The sequence below is a fragment of the Phoenix dactylifera genome, chromosome 8, assembly GCF_051530095.1.
Source record: "Phoenix dactylifera cultivar Ajwa chromosome 8, Ajwa_hap1_PhDact_Kaust_v1.1, whole genome shotgun sequence".
NCBI lineage: Eukaryota > Viridiplantae > Streptophyta > Magnoliopsida > Arecales > Arecaceae > Phoenix > Phoenix dactylifera.
Window position 1 is genome coordinate 7838614 of NC_143197.1, and position 18785 is coordinate 7857398.

General features: G+C 37.0%; 2 protein-coding genes across 3 annotated transcripts; one reads left to right on the forward strand and one right to left on the reverse strand.

Annotated features, from left to right (window-relative positions):
- Positions 1-389: 389 nt before the first annotated feature.
- LOC103700962 (uncharacterized) lies at positions 390-2849 on the forward strand. Its single transcript, XM_008782870.5, has one exon. It carries the CDS (start codon positions 684-686, stop codon positions 2571-2573), a length of 1890 nt encoding a protein of 629 aa, XP_008781092.1. The 5' UTR covers positions 390-683; the 3' UTR covers positions 2574-2849.
- A 4713-nt stretch (positions 2850-7562) lies between these two features.
- Positions 7563-11840, reverse strand: LOC103700961 (uncharacterized). 2 transcript variants are annotated; one of them, XM_008782869.6, is made up of 7 exons: positions 11607-11840; positions 11430-11501; positions 10397-10461; positions 8438-8564; positions 8175-8255; positions 7954-8067; positions 7563-7807 (listed from the first exon to the last, which is right to left on the reverse strand). In XM_008782869.6, the coding sequence occupies exons 1-7, from the start codon at positions 11793-11795 to the stop codon at positions 7757-7759; spliced, it is 699 nt and encodes a 232-aa protein (XP_008781091.4). In that variant the 5' UTR covers positions 11796-11840; the 3' UTR covers positions 7563-7756. The 2 variants fall into 2 exon arrangements, with proteins under 2 accessions (XP_008781091.4, XP_008781090.4); XM_008782868.6 differs by having other exon boundaries at positions 7666-7810.
- Positions 11841-18785: the final 6945 nt, after the last annotated feature.

The window sequence follows — 18785 nt, forward strand, 5'->3', positions numbered from 1 at the left end:
AAGTTACATAGTTAAACTTCACTCCCACAAAACCAAAGATGTTATTAAGTAGAAGGTAAATCAAGTTAATAGTATGTTGGATGGCTATTTATTTTTCGGATGCTATATAAAATTAAATAAAATTAAAAATAAAATTAGATATATGAATTGTTTATTTATATTTATATTTATTTTTTGATAAATATAAATATAAATACAGATATTAGTTGGATATTCAAATTTTTATTTATATTTGAATATGTTTGGATAAAAGAATAATCTACTTCCATCCTTACTCGCCGGAAGCGGTTATTTTTTACCTCATCTGGTCCGATAACGAACTTAAACATAATTTTACTGCAGTTAGGAGCCTTCCATTAATTTAGTGTCGTGGAAAAAAAAACGAAAATCTAAAAAAACGAGTTTTTGCACCCCCTTGGTCGGGCAGTGCCTTCAAATCATACTCGAAGTACTTTTATGAACCTTGGAGTAATTTTTAGTCCCAACTCAGAAAAACAAGTGAACTATTAAGCTATTCCCGTCAATCAGCTTGCCGGGGCTAACTTTTCTCCGTTCCCCTTTTCAGATCTCCACCCATCACCGCCGCCTATCCTTCCCCCCGCGGCCACCACCCCTTCCCGCTCCAAAACCCTAACCCTAACCCCTTAAAACCCTACCCTTCTCCTCCTATCAATGGCGGCCAAATGGCTCTGCTCCTAAGAAACCCCCAACCCCGTCGCTTCGGCCACCTCCTCCTCCGCTTCTCCGCCGCCCCCGATGGCCCCGCCGTCCTCTCCCCCTCCGATCCACGCCCTCCAGCTCCGATCCGACCCCCGAGAGAAGCCGGATTGGGAGGAGGAGGAGGAGGAGGAGAGCCGGTGCGCCTCCCTTGTGGTCCTTCTCTGCCCCTGCCTCGTCCTCCTCATCCTCCTCCTCATCGTCGGCTCTATCGTCCTCGCCGTCAAGCTCCGCCTCTTCTGCCGCGGCCCCTTCCGCGCCTCACTTGGCCACCTCTTATACAAGGAGAAGTGCCCCTCCTAAACTCTAGATCCCTCTCCACCTCCGCCGCCTTCTCCGAATCCAGCGCGGATTCCGGCGAGGAGGGCACGGAATCATCTGATTCGGATTCCGTGGAGGAGAGCTCGAAGCCGGCGGATCCGAAGGAGGTGGAGAGGGTCTGCAAAGTGGTCGAGGACCTCTTCGCCTCGGATCGGAACATGGAGGCGGTGTTGGACGAGTGCGGCGTCGATCTCAGCCCTTCTCTCGTGATCGATGTCATCGAGAGGTTCCGGCATGCCCACAAGCCGGCGTACCGGTTCTTCCGGTGGGCCGGCGGGAGGCCGGGGTTCGCCCACGACTCTAGCACCTGCAACAAGATGCTGAGCGTTCTGGGGAAGACGAGGCAGTTTGAGAGCATGGTGGCATTGCTGGAGGAGATGGGGAAAAAGGGGCTTTTGACGATGGAGGCGTTCAGGACTTCGATCAAAGCCTTTGCCTCCGCTAGAGAAATGAAGAAAGCGCTTGGGATCTTTCAGTTGATGAAAAGATACAATTTTGAGGCAGGGTTGGAGAGTTTCAATTGCCTGATAGAAGCTCTAGCAAAAGCCAAGCTTGGGAAGGAAGCTCAGGCATTGTTCGAGAAGATGAAGGATCAGTACCCGCCTGATCTCCGGACCTACTCAGTGCTCCTCTTTGGGTGGTGCAAGCTGAAGAACTTGGTGGAAGCCGGGAAGCTCTGGAATGAGATGCTTGATAAGGGATTTAAGCCAGACGTTGTTGCCCACAACACGATGCTTGAAGGGTTGATTCGGGGGCAGAGGAGGTCGGAGGCCATCAAGCTTTTCGAGCTCATGAAAGCCAAAGGCCCAGGACCAAATGTCCGGACCTACACGATTTTGATTCAGGACCTGTGCAAGGCTGGGAAGATGGATCTGGCAGTCAGCTGTTTCGAGGAAATGCTGGCTGCTGGCTGTGCTCCAGATGTTGCAACCTATACCTGTTTGATTGTTGGGTTTGGAAATGCTCGACAAATGGATAAAGTTTCGGCCTTGCTGAGGGAGATGAAGGAGAAGGGATGCCCACCGGATGGCCGGACGTACAATGCTCTGATCAAACTTATGACCAATCGGAACATGCCAGAAGATGCAACAAGGATTTACAAAAAGATGATCAAGAACGGGTTCGAGCCCACAATTCACACTTATAATATGATGATGAAGTCTTACTTCCATGGAAATAATTATGAGATGGGTTGTGCTGTGTGGGAGGAGATGGGTCAGAAGGGGATATGCCCTGATGTCAATTCTTATACTGTCTTCATTGGAGGCCATATACGTCATGGAAGGCCAGAAGAGGCATGTAAATATATAGAAGATATGATAGACAAAGGAATGAAGGCTCCCCAGATAGACTACAATAAATTTGCTGCAGATTTCTCTAGGGCTGGTAAGCCTGATGTATTGTATGAGTTGGCACAGAAGATGAATTTCTCAGGGAAGTTTGAGGCTTCCAATGTGTTCCATGGTTGGGCTGAAAGAATGAAGAAGAGGGTCAAGAGAAGAGTTCCCAATCAAACTGGAAAGCGGCTTTTCTGAAAGAGTATGCTACAAACCTTAGCCTAATCTTGTGGATGAATTCCATTCTTCTCCTGTTATGTGACTGATGATTTTGTCGTATTGATTTGTATTAGCAGAATCGTCTAGAAAGAAAAGATCTAGTTGTGCTGTATATTTTCATATTAATTTGTACATTTCTTTGAATCCGTCCCCTCTTTTTTTCTGGGTTCTGTTTTGTAAAATATTGGAGATGTCGTTCGAATTCAGTTTCATCTATTCAGCTCTCGTATATGCATCATTCGCAGTTTGGTTTCAGCTGTTTCTGTGTGCATGTTTTTAACTCATACAGTTCTATCTTTCATAGCCAGAATCAGTAAATTCCACCACCCATGTTTATAAGATGTAATCACCACTTTGTCTGCGCTTCGGTAGGCTTAGATGGAGGAAGGTACACTGATATGGAAATTTTACTGAAGTATACTTTCAATTTCATGACCTTTGATCCAAGAGTGTACCTTAATGGATATTCTAAACAATGCTTTCTATAATCAAGTCATATTTTGAAGAACTTTTTTGTGTATTAGTTGTAGGTAAATTTCTTAAATTGTCTAATGCCCAAACTTTCAATTGTTAGCACTATTATAGATCATAACTAGGGCTAGCAAGCAAGCTAGCTATTTGCAAGCTAGCTCAAGATTAGTTTGAAATTTGGCTTGAGTTCGGCTCACTCAGTTAAGAAACGATCCAAGCTAGAGCTATGCTTCCCTCACTCAAGCTTTGTGGAAGTTCAAGATTCCACAGATACTTGTCTCTTCACTATATAAAAATTATCTTTATAATTTCTCTTGTTGCAGGAGAGAGTTAATTTTTTTTATTGTATATTTGACAATTGACATCATGGTTTGTTATACCGGTCCGAACCAGGAGATACGGGGCATATTGTACCGGTTCGGTACCGGTACTAGTACAAGTGGTGTACCGACATTTGGTACGTCAAAAAATTCTGTACCGTACCGTACCGACATTATGCTAGTGTGGCACTGGTACGGGGTCCGGTACTGAGACGGCGAACCTTGATTGACATTATTCAAAGAGCCGCATTAGTATAAATACTTTGCATTGTGTTGTTGTATAACTAGATCTGCAGCCATTTTGGTAGATTGAAGAAGAAAGCGCAACTGTGGTTTCAAGCTAACCTTTTCTTTTTCTCATCATCATGCCCTCTTCACAGAACCTTTTTGCTGATCTATTGCCTATATCTCTGAATCAGTAGCATATTGTCTGAAAAAGAAAGAAAAAAAGGCCTGTATTGTTGGTTTTCTACTAAAATAAAGCAAGAGGGCTGATGTGGTTTATCATGGTTCTTGGTTTAATTTGCTTATTGATGAAACTCTCAGCATTAAGACTTCTAGAATTTTTTCAGATGTATCATGATCTTGTTTACCAAATCTGTTCATTCTCATTTCTCTCCATCAGTTTATTTGTGGAAGATGTATCTTGTTCGCATAGATCATTGTCATTTCTAAACACCAAACTACCAAGTGATTTGTAATGGTGTCCTCACTTGAGCAAAATACTAGGTGTGCTGCTGCTTTGAACCATGCGAGAACGTTCATGGATGGCATTGCCATCAGCCAATCAGTACTCTCCTTGATTTTGATGTGACTGGACTTGTGCCATATATTTTTTCCTTCTTAAAAGATGCTGCAAAGCCACCTTGAAAAAATTCTGTGAGCTCCTAAAATTTTCAACCCTGAAATTTTGCTGTGTTATGAGAAGGTCATATGCATGTTTTGACATGCAATGCTTAAGAAATTAAGTCCTTGACCACGTTAGTGTAATAGATGTTAGAATACATGCCATAGCATATCAACTTTTTATTTTTTCTTAGAGAAAAAGCGATAGTAAGTCAGATGAGCAATCATATTATCAAAAGACTATTGAGATTTTCCTGCCATCTGCCTTTTTAGTAGCTGCCTAAAAAGCCTGGGCTAATATCAACCTGATTAAGTCAAAAAAGCTTCATATTTAGTTATAGTAATTTTTCTGTACTGTGTGAAGAAACAGCTCACCAAGATGATCAACTGCTCGGTATTATGAAGACAGTGGAGTCAAGTGAGATTGGAAGATATGGATTTTGGTTTCTTATCCATGAGCTTGTTCTTTTGAATTGGAATTCATGTGCTTTTCGAGGGCCTCAGAGTCTTATGCAACTCCGAAATTTAATAAATAGGTTAAGTTAGATAAGCATTATGATTTTTGCAGTTGATCATAGCACAACTTGCGAAGGCTTAAGCTGTGCAAAGTGATGGGTGTTGGCATTGAATCGAGACGATCAAGCCTTTGGCGGACAGAGTCGGTCTACTGCGTTTAGGCCAACAGGTTTTAACCTTGGGACAGTGATAGTGTCTAGAAGGTGTATTTGGTTAGATCATGTTCTGAATATGTTTTGGGACTTTATGCCCTTCCTAGGCTCTTGTAACAGTCATGCAAAAATCAGAGAAATTATTGAGGCTATATGAACATGGTAAGAGGGTGCAACAAGTTGCTTTAGTGGGGCCTCGTAGCTCTGTCAATAACTTCACACCATACATTCACACATAAATTGACCGGAGAAGATATTAGCATCAGTGCTAAATTGGCAGATAAGAGAAACACAACAGACACAGCACAAGAAAAAGTTAATGAAAAATACTGGTAGGAAATAATAGGCACTGAAGAATTACCCAGGTAATCAATTGATTATGCCGGATTTATTGTGCTAAAGAATTATGGAAAGATGTGGACATATTTGGTAAAGTTCAGAGTGGTGAATGATGTGGTAATGCTGTTTCTTAGAGTGATGCATGGTCACTGTTACATGGCAAGACTTGAAAAATCATACAAGTCGGCAGTTTAATGATGCTGTTTGAATTAGGAAGTCAGGCAATAAATAGGGTGCAAATGCAGTTAGGCACAGCGGATTGAGAATGCTGAAGTAGACAATTGAAACTGTAAGAATTGCTGGCCTTGAAGGAAGCATAGGAGTTACATCACTAGGGGATAAAATGATAAACAATGACAAATATACTTGCTGTCATGTGAAAGATGGTTGGAGGTGATTCTGATGAGATGAGGGTTTAAATTTGTATTTGATGTTTTCAGAAGAAAATGGACCTAATAGAATCTAGATAAATTGGGCAAGGGTTCTAAAAGATAGTCCCTTCAAAGAAACAAATAGCAAAGAAGGATAAGGTTTGTAAATCATGACTCTGTTTGTTCTGACACCAATAATATGTGGTACCAGCTGACATTTAATAAGAAACAGCAACATGTGTTATTTATAAACAAGAATTAGGTGTTAATTTGGAGATCTCATCTAATTCTACTTTGTAATTTATGATGTGGTATCTAATATATAATATTCATTCCTTTTGTCGATGTGGTACCTAATAAGGTAAGATTTCATTAAAAATTTCATAACCTTTTTAAAAAAAAAATTCTGATCTTCTTAGGTATGACAGTGGAACACAGTTATATAACCTGTTGTACCTTTTTGAGTTTTCTGGTTGACTTTTCCTTGTAATTCACCAAATTGTTTGATTCCTCACAATGTGACTTCTGGTCCTCGTGTTTCACCTTGCCATATAGTTTGCCAAATTGAGGAGGGACCTGGAGGAATGGATAGGGAAAATTCACTTTATGAGCTTACCCTTGGTTAATGTCCTGAAAAGCGTTGGCACCAATGCTGCTTTCTGTGTAACCTTGCTTTGCTTGTTTCAATTCTCTTACAGACTGGATGGACTGAAGGTTAAATTCAAAGAAATTACAACTCGTGGCTTTCAGAGTATCATTATATAGTAATTTTATTCTGTTGAAAATTGACAATCTGTTCTCAAGAGTGTTGTCACCAAATGGTTGAGAATCATGGAATAGCATTCAAGTTCTCCTCATTATGTTTCCAGTCCAGGGGGTGCTCCGCCGGTATTTTTCCAACTGCAGGGTCAGCAAAATGAGTTTGGGGCTATCTTTGGTGACCATGCGCAGGGATCCACATACACTTTCAAGGTCTCAAAAGGCTCGACCGGACAGTTTGGAGAAAATTGTTTTGCAAAGAAGAGGCAGAGAAATCATGAAGATTTCCACTTTTCAAGTTCGAGCTCTCAGTGAATTTGACTGAGGGCCATGTTATAAGTGTTTCTGTCAGCTAGCAAAATTGAAGTAGTTCATAATAAGTCTTTAGGCTGGTGCATTTGAAAGTAATTAATTCATCATAATTTTTACTTTTTGGGGTGGTGAATTTTTGCCACTTGAGGGGCAAGCCCCACATTTGAAGAGGTCCCCTTAGCATGCTTAATGCAATTACAACTGGACAGGACAGTTTGTTCCTGTACATTTCTGATAATAGTTGCATAAGAAAATGCTGCAAACTGTATGTACATGTTGAATTAATTTTGTCAGCAAAGTTACTGTCTTTGTTGTTTGCCAATCTTAATTTAAATCTTCTCCTAACTAAGAAAGTGAAAGTTGGTGTAAAGTCTATTTAGGAGGTTCTAACCTCCATCTGCTTTTGCTCTGGCAATGGTCCAGCATAGTTAATGAATCTTATTGCTTGGCATCAGGATGGATTGGCAGACACTTCTTGTAGCTTCCAAGGCAGGATTGCTTGTTAACCTTGCAAAAGCAAAAAGAACCTGTATCGGCTTCAGTAATTGATATGGCCATAATTGCGATGATAGTGGGTACCCCATTATTTTCCTTTGTGGTGTTGATCTTATTGAAGTTTTCGATACCTTTTCTTTTGTTATTGCAGAAAAGGAAAACTTTTCCATGATGCTAAAGCCTAACTTCAAGAGTTACAAATCGTTGATACAAATTTTGATTTAAACTACACCGACAGGTAATACTTGTTCTCTGTAATTCCCATTTTCTTTGTAGGCATTCGAAACATTTCTTCGGAGCTACGAGTTTAAAAATTGCGGAGTTTTTCATTGATCTTGGCCTTCTCCCTGGTGAATGAGCATTGGACAAGTCGGACATAGCTACTTGGATTTAAAAAGAGATGCAAAGAACCCTTTTTTTTTTTTTTTTAAAGTCCAATGGTGGCAACTGGCAACCCACCAAATTTCTTTGATCAAATACATTAAGAAACTGCAAAAGAACTTTTTTTTTTTTAAACTTCGGAATTTGTTCTTCTTTACAATTATGAACATTTAGGTTTATGAATGTACATGAACTGTATGTTATTGCGATTCCACATCTTCCACTCCATGGGTAGGTGAATCATTTCTCCCCTGCTTCAAAACAAACAAACAAAGAAAACAACAATGTTTGGTGAATCAGTTGGACCGATACTTTCACCGAGTAGTTCTTTCATTGTTCCCTCAAACAATCAGTGAAAAGTATTTAGCATAAGATGATAGAGAATTTCTGAACTCACATGAAGCTGGAGCTGCTCTAACTGATACTGCCGCTGGCCACGCTGAATCACCGATATCACCCGCATAATCAAATAGCAGGGCAGCAAGATTCCACTCGCCCTTAGCACAAAAACCTACATGATTTTATGTGCACAAAATTGTTCATATGATCTTCAAACAATAGCAGCTAACCATAGAACTACAGCTAATTTAGAGAATGTTTAAGGAAACCAATACTTACAGTGAGAAGAGTAAACGCATAGTGATCAGCTCCAACTGCCAGCACCGTGATGAGATGTTTGAACAATAACATGATTGTGAGCTGCACAAACGTAAGATATCAGCAATTCAGGCATCACAAATTAAGATATTTAGCCGTTGAGGCTAACAACAAACACATTAGAATTCTTCAAAGCAATACTAGCAAATAACTTTTTTTAATTTTTCTGAAGAATTAAAATGCTAAATTCATCTTTAAAAACAAAAAAGAACTAGAATGCTTACCACTAGAGCCACAGATCGGCACCAAGAGGCGCTTCTTGGGGATTCTGAGGAGCACTCAGCATAATCCCTGTTAATTAATGCTGGGTTTTGAGGGTCATAATTTAGCCTAGGGACCTCCAAGCTTCCTCTGTTGCAATTTAAACTTAATCAGAACCAGATTTACCAATGTTTCTAGCTATTCTTTTTACTTTGTTTTAATGAATTTTTTTTGCATGAATACCTTTCGAAAAATTCAAATTTGCGTGAATACCCTCTTAAAATTTATATTTATTTTTGTACCCTCATAAAACACTGTTTTTGCACAAATACCTCTTCCAACACTGTTAATAAAAAATATATTTATTTTAATAAAAAAGAAAGTAAAATTTTGAAATCACTTTTTTGTTCTCCATTGTGATGGCCTTATAAATATTTTTTTACACATCCATTCATTAAGAATATTTTAGTCATTTTAATTTGAAACCGATAATTTTTTAACAATGTTAGATAATATAAAAAATATGGATAAAAAGGATATAATAGCAAAACAAGTATTTTACGAGAATATACATATAAATATCAATTTTAGAAGGATATTTATATAAAATTTGATATTTAGAAGGATACTTACCAATGTTTCTAGCTATTCTTTTTACTTTGTTTTAATGAATTTTTTTTTGCATGAATACCTTTCGAAAAATTCAAATTTGCGTGAATACCCTCTTAAAATTTATATTTATTTTTGTACCTTCATAAAACACTGTTTTTGCACAAATATCTCTTCCAACACCGTTAATAAAAAACATATTTATTTTAATAAAAAAGAAAGTAAAATTTTGAAATCACTTTTTTGTTCTCCATTGTGATGGCCTTATAAATATTTTTTTACACATCCATCCATTAAGAATATTTTAGTCATTTTAATTTGAAACCGATAATTTTTTAACAATGTTAGATAATATAAAAAATATGGATAAAAAGGATATAATAGCAAAACAAGTATTTTACGAGAATATACATATAAATATCAATTTTAGAAGGATATTTATGTAAAATTTGATATTTAGAAGGATACTTACCAACGTTTCTAGCTATTCTTTTTACTTTGTTTTAATGAATTTTTTTTGCATGAATACCTTTCGAAAAATTCAAATTTGCGTGAATACCCTCTTAAAATTTATATTTATTTTTGTACCTTCATAAAACACTGTTTTTGCACAAATATCTCTTCCAACACCGTTAATAAAAAACATATTTATTTTACTAAAAAATAAAGTAAAATTTGAAATCACTTTTTTGTTCTCCATTGTGATGGCCTTATAAATATTTTTTTACACATCCATCCATTAAGAATATTTTAGTCATTTTAATTTGAAACCGATAATTTTTTAACAATGTTAGATAATATAAAAAATATGGATAAAAAGGATAGAATAGCAAAACAAGTATTTTACGAGAATATACATATAAATATCAATTTTAGAAGAATATTTATATAAAATTTGATATTTAGGAGGATACTCATAAAAAAAAATTATAAAATAAGCAAGATGTGGCAATTGTAAAGCCAATAGCAGAAAGCCAACATGAACCAAGGTTTGGGAACATTCATTGGGCCATATCATAGATTCTCCATTCAAAAAAAATAATAAAAAAAGTGAAAAAGAATTATAAAAAATACAAAAAGAGTTGAGGAAGGACCAGTAACAACGGCTACAAGACCAGAGGTACAAGTGGGCAGTGGGGGCCACACTCCTGCAGTGGGCCCACCGTTGTCAGCCGTCAGATCCTTCCGCTTTGGGGAAGAATTCAAATTTAAACAGCCCATTTGGAACTTGATTAGGTCGCAAATCCCAAAGATTATGGGGGAAAGAGAGAGGGTTAACGTTCTTTGAAGTTTTCGGTACAATGCATTTGGGAACCCCACGGTCCCACTCATGATATATAAAAATACAAGGAAAGAATAGAAGATAAAGCCACCTGATTGTAACGGGGACCTCAACCAAAGCCTTCTTGGGTGGAACAGTATAACCTGGTTCAAATGCCTGCAAAGATAAATAAAGAAACAGATTGCTTTACGGTAAAGTTTCTGAAAGTTGGGAGTCTCTGCATAAATTAAGATCACTGATAATTATATTTCAAAGCCTATCCATAAAGAAATCTTGGTGTTTTAGTTACCAACAAGCTATGAGTCTTGGACTTCTCCAAGTAGATCTTTGTTTTTAATCTAGGTGAAATTCTAAAGAGGAGGCAATAAAAGGGAATCTGAATCGTTGTTAGAGCTGTTAATCCACAAGTTTTCAAACTTCCAACGGTAGAAAACCTTATAAAAAACAATAAACTTACAGAAAGTATGGATCTTCTGTGAATCAAGAAAAGTTTAGAAGGATGAAAAGACAAATACGATAAATACAGCTCAAGGAATGTATCAAAAATCCAATTAGGCACATCAAAGAAACAAAGAAAACAAAGAGATATCGGAGTGATTGCAGAAGGTTGAATTCAGGTTGTTGGAAAGCTAACAAAAATGTTTTTTTTATTTTTTCGAGAAATATGGTGGTGAAGAAGACTTTTATTCAATTTTAGAGAATGCAAAGCAGAATTTGTATAAGTTGAATAAAATGCTATATAACCAGTATCAGTATCCCTGGGAACAAAAAAAAAAAAGTGATGAACTGCTAAGCCAATAATGATAATTTTTTTTTAAAAAAAAAAAGACTCTGTAGAACAGTTTTTTTTTTTCTCCCCCAAAAGTTCCAAATTTTGAACTCCAACCAAGTGGAAATCATATGACTAAGATTATATTACCAAGTACTCTGTAAACAACATCACAGCAGCAAAAATAAGAGGAAAGACAGAAATTTTCCTACAGAAGAAACCCAAAACTCCGGTTTCCTCACATCAATAACAAAAAGAAAAGAGACCAGAAATCATCTTTTAGGGAAGAAATCGCTCTGTTATTTCTTTTTCCGAACGAAAAAGTCCATGTTTTTATCTTATTTTGGGTACTAACCTGAAGACAAATCTCACAAATAGTGGACCCTTTCTCATCACACCACCTCTGTATGCATTCCCTGTGAGCAAACTGGAACAGGGGAACACCAAATCAGCAATATTAGCAAATAAAGATCATTTTTTGATGAATAGATCTCAACTGAATTCAAAGCAAACCAAAACCAGAGATTATTGCCTTCAAAGTCCCAGAACAAGCACAGGGAGATTCCATGCTTGTGGAGCTCTCTTCCTCCTCTTCATGACAGATTCTACACAGACGTATGGAAGAAAAAGAAGAAGGAATAATAGAAGGAGGAGAACAAGAGGAACCCATCCTCCCATCATCTACAAGCAATCTAATTTCTTCTCTTTCCCTGAGTTCCATCTCTCTCTCTCTCTCTCTCTCTCTCTCTCGCTGGAGTTTAAATAAAGCGAAGCATAAGTTAAATGGACATTGGATGCCATCTACATTTAGGAAATGTCGAACATGTCCCCTGGGAGCAGCTCGGAGCCACGCGGTTTTTTTTCTTGACTTGGTTGGCAGTTGGACGGCAGTTGGATGTATGGCCGGCCAGTAAGAACGGACATTTCAGTGGGCTTGACTTGAATTTTCCTTCCCAATTAAGGATGAGAATATAAGAAGCTTCGCTTGCCAGATTGCCAATAGATGGTTACAATGGCTGAGACCAAGTCTGAGATTGCACAAAATCATGATTTAGATTTTTGAACTTGTATAAGAGAATGTACCACCGACATCAGATTGAAGAGAAGATCCACTAGGTTATCCGCTCAATGAAGTTTGATGATCGCCACAAAATTTTGTCGTGATGTTCGAGTTAGACCTTGTGTCGTCTTTCTGCAAATTGTGCAAATCATCATAATCTTTCACCTCAAAATTTAGTCATGATGTTCGAGTTAGACATTGTGTAGTCTTTCTATAAATTGTGCAAATCATTCTAATCTTTTATCTCAAAATTTAGTCATGATGTACGAGTTAGACCTTGTGCGGTATTTCTACAAATTGCATAAATCATCATATTTATTATTTATCTTAATATGTGAAAAATCTCTTTAATTCATACCATTTTTTGCATGTTCGATTGTGAATACTAATATTATGTAAACTATATGTGCCTTAAATTTTGTATGACTGATAAGGATAAAAAAAACAAAATGTTTGCAACTCATGCAATATATTAAGCAGAAGTTTTAGAATTAAGGCACATGTTGCTTGCATGCAAATGTATATATGTATATTTAATAATGGGATCATGTTACATAGGATTCTTTATGTGCAATTTTATTCTTTGGCCTTCATACATTATTACTTTCCTCTCAATGGCTGCATTAATTATTTAGGAATATAAGTTTTTTGTTTTAGAAAATGTGTAACGCCAATAAGATTGCAATTATGAAATAAAGCCAAGAGGACCAGAGGCGCCGTTGTATAGGTTGTCAGCAACCAACCCATTCTTTTTTTCCCCCTTTTCTTTCCACCCCTTGAAGATTTAGGAACCCTTTTGATGAAATTTCATTTAGCTTGAAAAAGAAAACTAAATACAAGCTTAAATTTTCTATTAGCCTTGTTTGTTACTCGACGACATCGGCACAAGCATAACCAAAATTCTGAATCTTGCTATTTGCAGTCACCTTTCTAATTTCTTATTTATATTTACCTTTCGGTTTTTTTAAAGAAAAAAATATCCAATTTTTGTAAGAGTCCATTTCATTACTTTTATTACCATCGCTACTATTTTTTTTTTCTTTTTCCAAATCCGACGAAAACATCTGTTTTCAAACCCTACCTTACAATGCAAACATGAGTCATTCTGCAATCTCAATCACTAGCCATCACTATACTCTCAATTGAATTAACTCTCCCTGCACTTCCTAAATCTACCCAAATCCCACCCTTCAATTTTACTTGTGTGGCAACCACCTTGCATGTTTGTGCCCTCCTCTTGAATCACAATTCACACAATAAACCAGACCTTGCAATTTTGAGTTGTGATAAACAAAGCACTTCCAAATTTCTTGCATGTTTGTGTTGCTACGAAATTAATTAGCAGTACTGTAACCCCATACCTCATACTTTTTTGAGCATCTGCCTGCTTTTACATCAAACTATTCGTTTACAATTAAATGGCTGATATTTTAGAGTCCACCCCCTATTCCTCTGCAGCCTACCTAAGATTAGGACCACGTCCATTTGCCAATTGCCACCCTGTAGTATACATTGTTCCATATCTTGGTTTCACTCGGTTTCATGTCCTAATTAAATGCCGAAAGCTATGCCTTGCACGAACGGACGCGGTGCGCAAATGGCAGCCGGCCAAGTTTGCGCTGGTTTTTTAATGCATGGATTGTACCACCCGTAGTTATAGGTTGGAAGAACCCATAAAGCCATGCTGTTAACTGATTAAGGTAGCACCAGGGATTGCATCGTACCTCATACAATGTGCAGCATGTAGCCGTGCACCATCTCATTACTTCGTCTCCTTTCTATAGACCCATTAATCAGAAGAATTATATCTTACATGGCGTGCACCAATCATAGCCAATCGCTCGATTCATCTTGATGTATCACTACAGAAATGATCGTTGAGGATTGGACGGCGTGGGCGGCTATATAGTGCACGACGTGTAGGATATAATTTCTCTAAGAAGAAGACGAATTAATTGGCATGAATCTTTTCTTATTTGTCGACCAAGGTTTCAATTAGGCGTTAGATGTGTTGGTTTTCTTTTGGGCTTAGCATGATAGAGACAAACTGATATCAATTAAACAATCATGACAAGGTTGGTTAAGGTTTTGCAGGAGAAAACAGGAAGGTCTCGAGTTCGGGTCTTGTATTGCTGCACGCGGGCTAAACATGTGACATTCATGCAAGTTTAAGGCATGGGAACCTCTTAGCTTGTGCTTGCAGTTGAACATGACCTTTATTGCGGAAGTCTTTGATTCATCAGGAGAAAAGCTTGCGGTCATTACTTTTTGTAACTGATGCCAGTTATTTTTCACTATGTACGTTTATTAACATAATTGCTCTACAACAATTGTTGGGTTGATAATTATATTTTTTTAATCTTGGCCTATCCAAACATCATATATTCGCCGTCTTCCTTTACCCTAGCCGACAATATGATCTTCTTCATTTTGAGAATGTTTTGCAGACCGATTCAATCACCTCGGCATATTCTTACTTACTATCTAACTTCATACGCCTTGTATTATGATTAGTTTGTTGGTTTCTTCATCGGCATTATGATTGAATCCTACCTCTTCGATCTATTTACCACAGATAAGTTTTTTCATGACTAGGCTTTATCCAGTTCAACAAGGGTCATGTGATTTCCATCTGCTTTTACTTTGTCTATACTTAATCACATGGTGTTTGCTGTTAATCGCTAGTTGGAGTTTTAACTTTACAAAAATAATTTTTAAAAATAAATATATCAACTTTATTTTCTAAATTTTAGATATTTTAAAAACATTAAAACTCTTATCTTCTTCATACGTTTCTTTCTAAAAAATTGCGATGTTTTTAAAACATCGCATCTTCAGAAACGCCGCACCGTATCGATCTTCCGAATAGAGTCTATAAATAGACTTCTCCAAGATAATCCAAATCTAATCCAATCTCTCTCTCTCTCACTGGGACTTTGTCTTCCGAGAGTTTCTTCCACAGACAGGATTCTTTTATTTTTCAACTTTCTACCTTCTATATATTTTTATTTTTTGGGCAATTGAAGAAGTTAGTTGGGTCAAGCCTTCCAACAATTGTGCTCGTTAGAGACGAATCGGACTAAGCTGCGTTGTTGTACCTTAGGGACGAGATCACTGCAAACCCGCACATAGGAGGCGAATCACGTACTTAGAGTAGTGTATATCACACGTCTCGATTCAGACAAGCTCTTTTAAATCTTCAAAATTTATTTTAGTAACTTATTCTTTTATAAAATAATAATATAGCAATTTCTAGGCAATAGTTTTCCAAGGCCAATGGCCCAACTAGCTTCACCAAGGGCTAGGCCGACCATTTGGTGGGTTCTAGGCTCCTGTTCTTGTCCATATGCTACATTAATATGCTTTATGTCATATCCTTGTGAATAGGGGAAACAATTGCTGGTCAACATAGGCGAGCCTACCATACGGCTAACATAAGGATCCCTTGACAAGGAAGGCCATAAGACCCATAATGGAAGGTCATAAGGCCCGTTGAGAGAGAAAATTATTAATGAGAGGATAGATCTTCATGATAATTTTTTTCATTGCTCAACAATAAAAATTTATTTTATAAATTTTGACTAAGAAATAGTATAGCAAGCAATGATAGATGAGGTGGTGAGTGCATATCTCATATTATAGGTGAAGTTCTCAGCCATTTCCATCTAGGTGGAAACAATACATTAAGGCATTGTTGTCCGTCCATATAGCACAAAAAAAATGGGCCTAACCCCTTAACTCATGCATTTTGGAACCAAACAACATTCGTGTCATCTCCATAAAAAAGGTGTGCTTAGCTGACGAGCAGCCAAACAACAATGTCCAGCTTTATAGTTGACTGCTTAATGGTGGATATTGGCACTTAACTTTAACCACCCTCGGTAGCTATCCAAAAAACAAACTGAGCTTGAGCCTTTAGCTATGTATGCTCAAAACAAACTAGCCAAGTTTGTAGGCAGGCCCTTCTTACCCCATCTCCGTTACATCATCTTGATCTAACCTTATGGTTGCAATAGTTTTGATATTTTTTAAAATACATATATATATTGTCTCCTTTGAATCGGCTTTTTGAATTCTACCTTCTAAAGATGAGACTTGGCCTAATCAAGAATGAGTTTGGTTAGACTGGCTTGTCTATATATATATATATATATATATATATATATATATATATATATATTCTTAGAAGAAGATGAGAACCCTAAAGATCATTAAGAAAGTTTTAAGATAATAAGGTTTTAAAATCAGAAATATCATAGGAATATTTGGGATAATAGAGACCCATTCTCCCCATAAAAATATGATTTTCCCAAATTATGACTAAAGGAGCGTTTTGAGAGGAATTTAAAATCCTTGTATTCCTTTAGTTTCATAATTTCCACTACAAAATATTTCAATGACATTTTTGTTTTTGAAATTCCTTTTCTTTTCCATTCTTCCTAAGAGGAAATTAAAGAAGGGGCCTGACCCTGCCAGCTTTTTTTTTCTTAGAATATTCCAAATTTGAAGGGAAGAAAAGAATAATAAAAATGAATAAGAAGCAGTTTCATACTTCCGTGGCAAAGAATACAAACTGGAGGGTCAGGTCAATTTTTTCTTCTTTTTTTTTCTCAGACTATCGGCTGTTAAGATCCTTCCATTTGAGACTAACCATAAAAAAGACTTTAATCTTGTCAGGTGTTATAGCCTTCCGAGAAAACCTTTTGTCAAATTTTCCACTGAAGTTTACGGATCAAAAAAAAGTTTGTCTGTACAAATTTTAAGCCAAGTGAAGTTTAATGTGAAACAAGGCCCCTGCTGCCTTGTTTAAGCAAATGATAGGTATAAAGGTGCAATAAAAATGAGTACTACGTGCAATGCAACTGACATGAGGTACTGATGGCTGCATTCTTCCCCTAACCAAAATATATATATATATATATACTTATGCATAATTCATATAAACTTGATCAATATAGTCCAACTTTTGCAAAGCGTTTCTGTCCTCATATCTGTTAGCATAATTTTAAGAATCACAAAATAATCTGTATCAGTTCATAATATTTTTCTTTGTTAACGTGATGTTGTATAGGTTTGTATTATTTTTATTTATTAGCATGATTTTGTCAGAATAATTTTAGAAAGCACGTAATAACTTATATTAGCCAGTAATATATTTTTTTATAAGCGTGATCTATACACTAGTATATACAACTCTTGAGGTACATCGAATGAGATGGAACAAAGATATAAATTTCTCTCTCTCTCTCTCTCTCTCTCTCTCTCTTTTTTTTTCTTCTTTTTCAAATATTTTAACAAGATCAATATTAGAAAGTAATAATATCCCATAAATGGGGCCAGCTTGATATAATGGTTCATCATCATTTGAAGGATCAAAGCCAGCACTAGCTCTTTCCATGCCTCATCATTTGAAGAGGTTGTGAGATGATGCTGAATGGGTTGCAAGTTGAATTCAGAGGCGTTTCCAAGGGGTCACAAAACTCGTTACTTTCCTGGGCCGAGCAGATATATTACTATTACCCCCTGACCGTAGAAAGAAACAAGGAAGGGTATTAATGGGATAGAACAGCATAATGAAGTGTGTGGTTGGAGCTTTAATAAAAGAAGGGAGAGAGGAAGGAATCCCCTATTTCTTAAGAGGAGGGATTTGAATGCCTTTGCGTGCAGCGGTTCAGCGAACAGAGGTGTCTTCAAACTTCGAATGGGTCATTAACACCAATTCTATAAGTGGAGAAGCTTTGCTCGGATGGGGATTAAGTGGGCCAATGTGGCTCATGACTTCATCCATTTGCCTTCCAATTCGTACTTTGTTTGGTGTGGGAGGGGCTGATCAATTGGGATTCTTGTGCTTATCCTCTCACCTGGCCTTATCAGCCAACGTGCATGATGGGGGTAGAGGGGGATAGATGGGTCTAAATTTTGATTTTTTATTTTGTTTCTTCTTGATGTTTCCTTCATAGGGCCCAAAGAAGGGAATGCAATTTTGCCGACATTAATCTATGCATTTTTTTCCATATTTTATATTTGAACCAAGTCCATTCCAATGGTCATTCTCTTCTACTTAGCAACCATAGATTCTGGATACAATTCGATAGTGGTGTATAATAAAAATCTGAATTTGAATAAGTAAGAACTCTCTCTTTCTCCCAATTTTTTTTTTTATTTAGATAAGTTAAAAGATAAATTAGGAATATTAGACATATACTATGCTTGAGTTGATCGATGCGAAGGGAAGTCATGAACCTAGGTTGATAGAACACAAAATAAATGGCTAGAAAAAAGTTCTTAGTCCCTGCGGTAACCTAAGTATTTTTCTGAATTTTAGCTAACAAAATATCCTACTTAACAGTCATGTAGCCCTCGATGTTGCTCTCAGCTTTGTATCTTATCATGCAATTAACACATTAAACTTGTTCGTGCCTCATATATGATAAGATTAATTCAAACTTATCACCTCACACCTACTCTTGCCAACTAGTAATCTTCCTTCATGCGATCTTGAATACTTTAATTAACACGTCATCATTCATAACCGACGCATGGTCTCCCCGAGAATCTTTACAAGTAATTATACTTGGTGTTGCAACATAGCTTCTTCTAAAGGCCAGGATTAATAGGAAAACTAGAAGATATAATTAGGATTATATATTT

Bases quoted from the DNA above. Each gene is read 5' to 3' on its own strand.
- LOC103700961 (XM_008782868.6), bottom strand. From the start codon at position 11,795: ATGGAACTCAGGGAAAGAGAAGAAATTAGATTGCTTGTAGATGATGGG. The intron at 10,462-11,429 runs GTTAGTACCCAA...TTATCTTTGCAG, and splicing joins TTTGTGAGATTTGTCTTCAG to GCATTTGAACCAGGTTATAC. The intron at 8,068-8,174 runs GTAAGTATTGGT...AAAATCATGTAG, and splicing joins ATGCGTTTACTCTTCTCACT to GTTTTTGTGCTAAGGGCGAG.
- LOC103700962 (XM_008782870.5), top strand. From the start codon at position 684: ATGGCTCTGCTCCTAAGAAACCCCCAACCCCGTCGCTTCGGCCACCTC.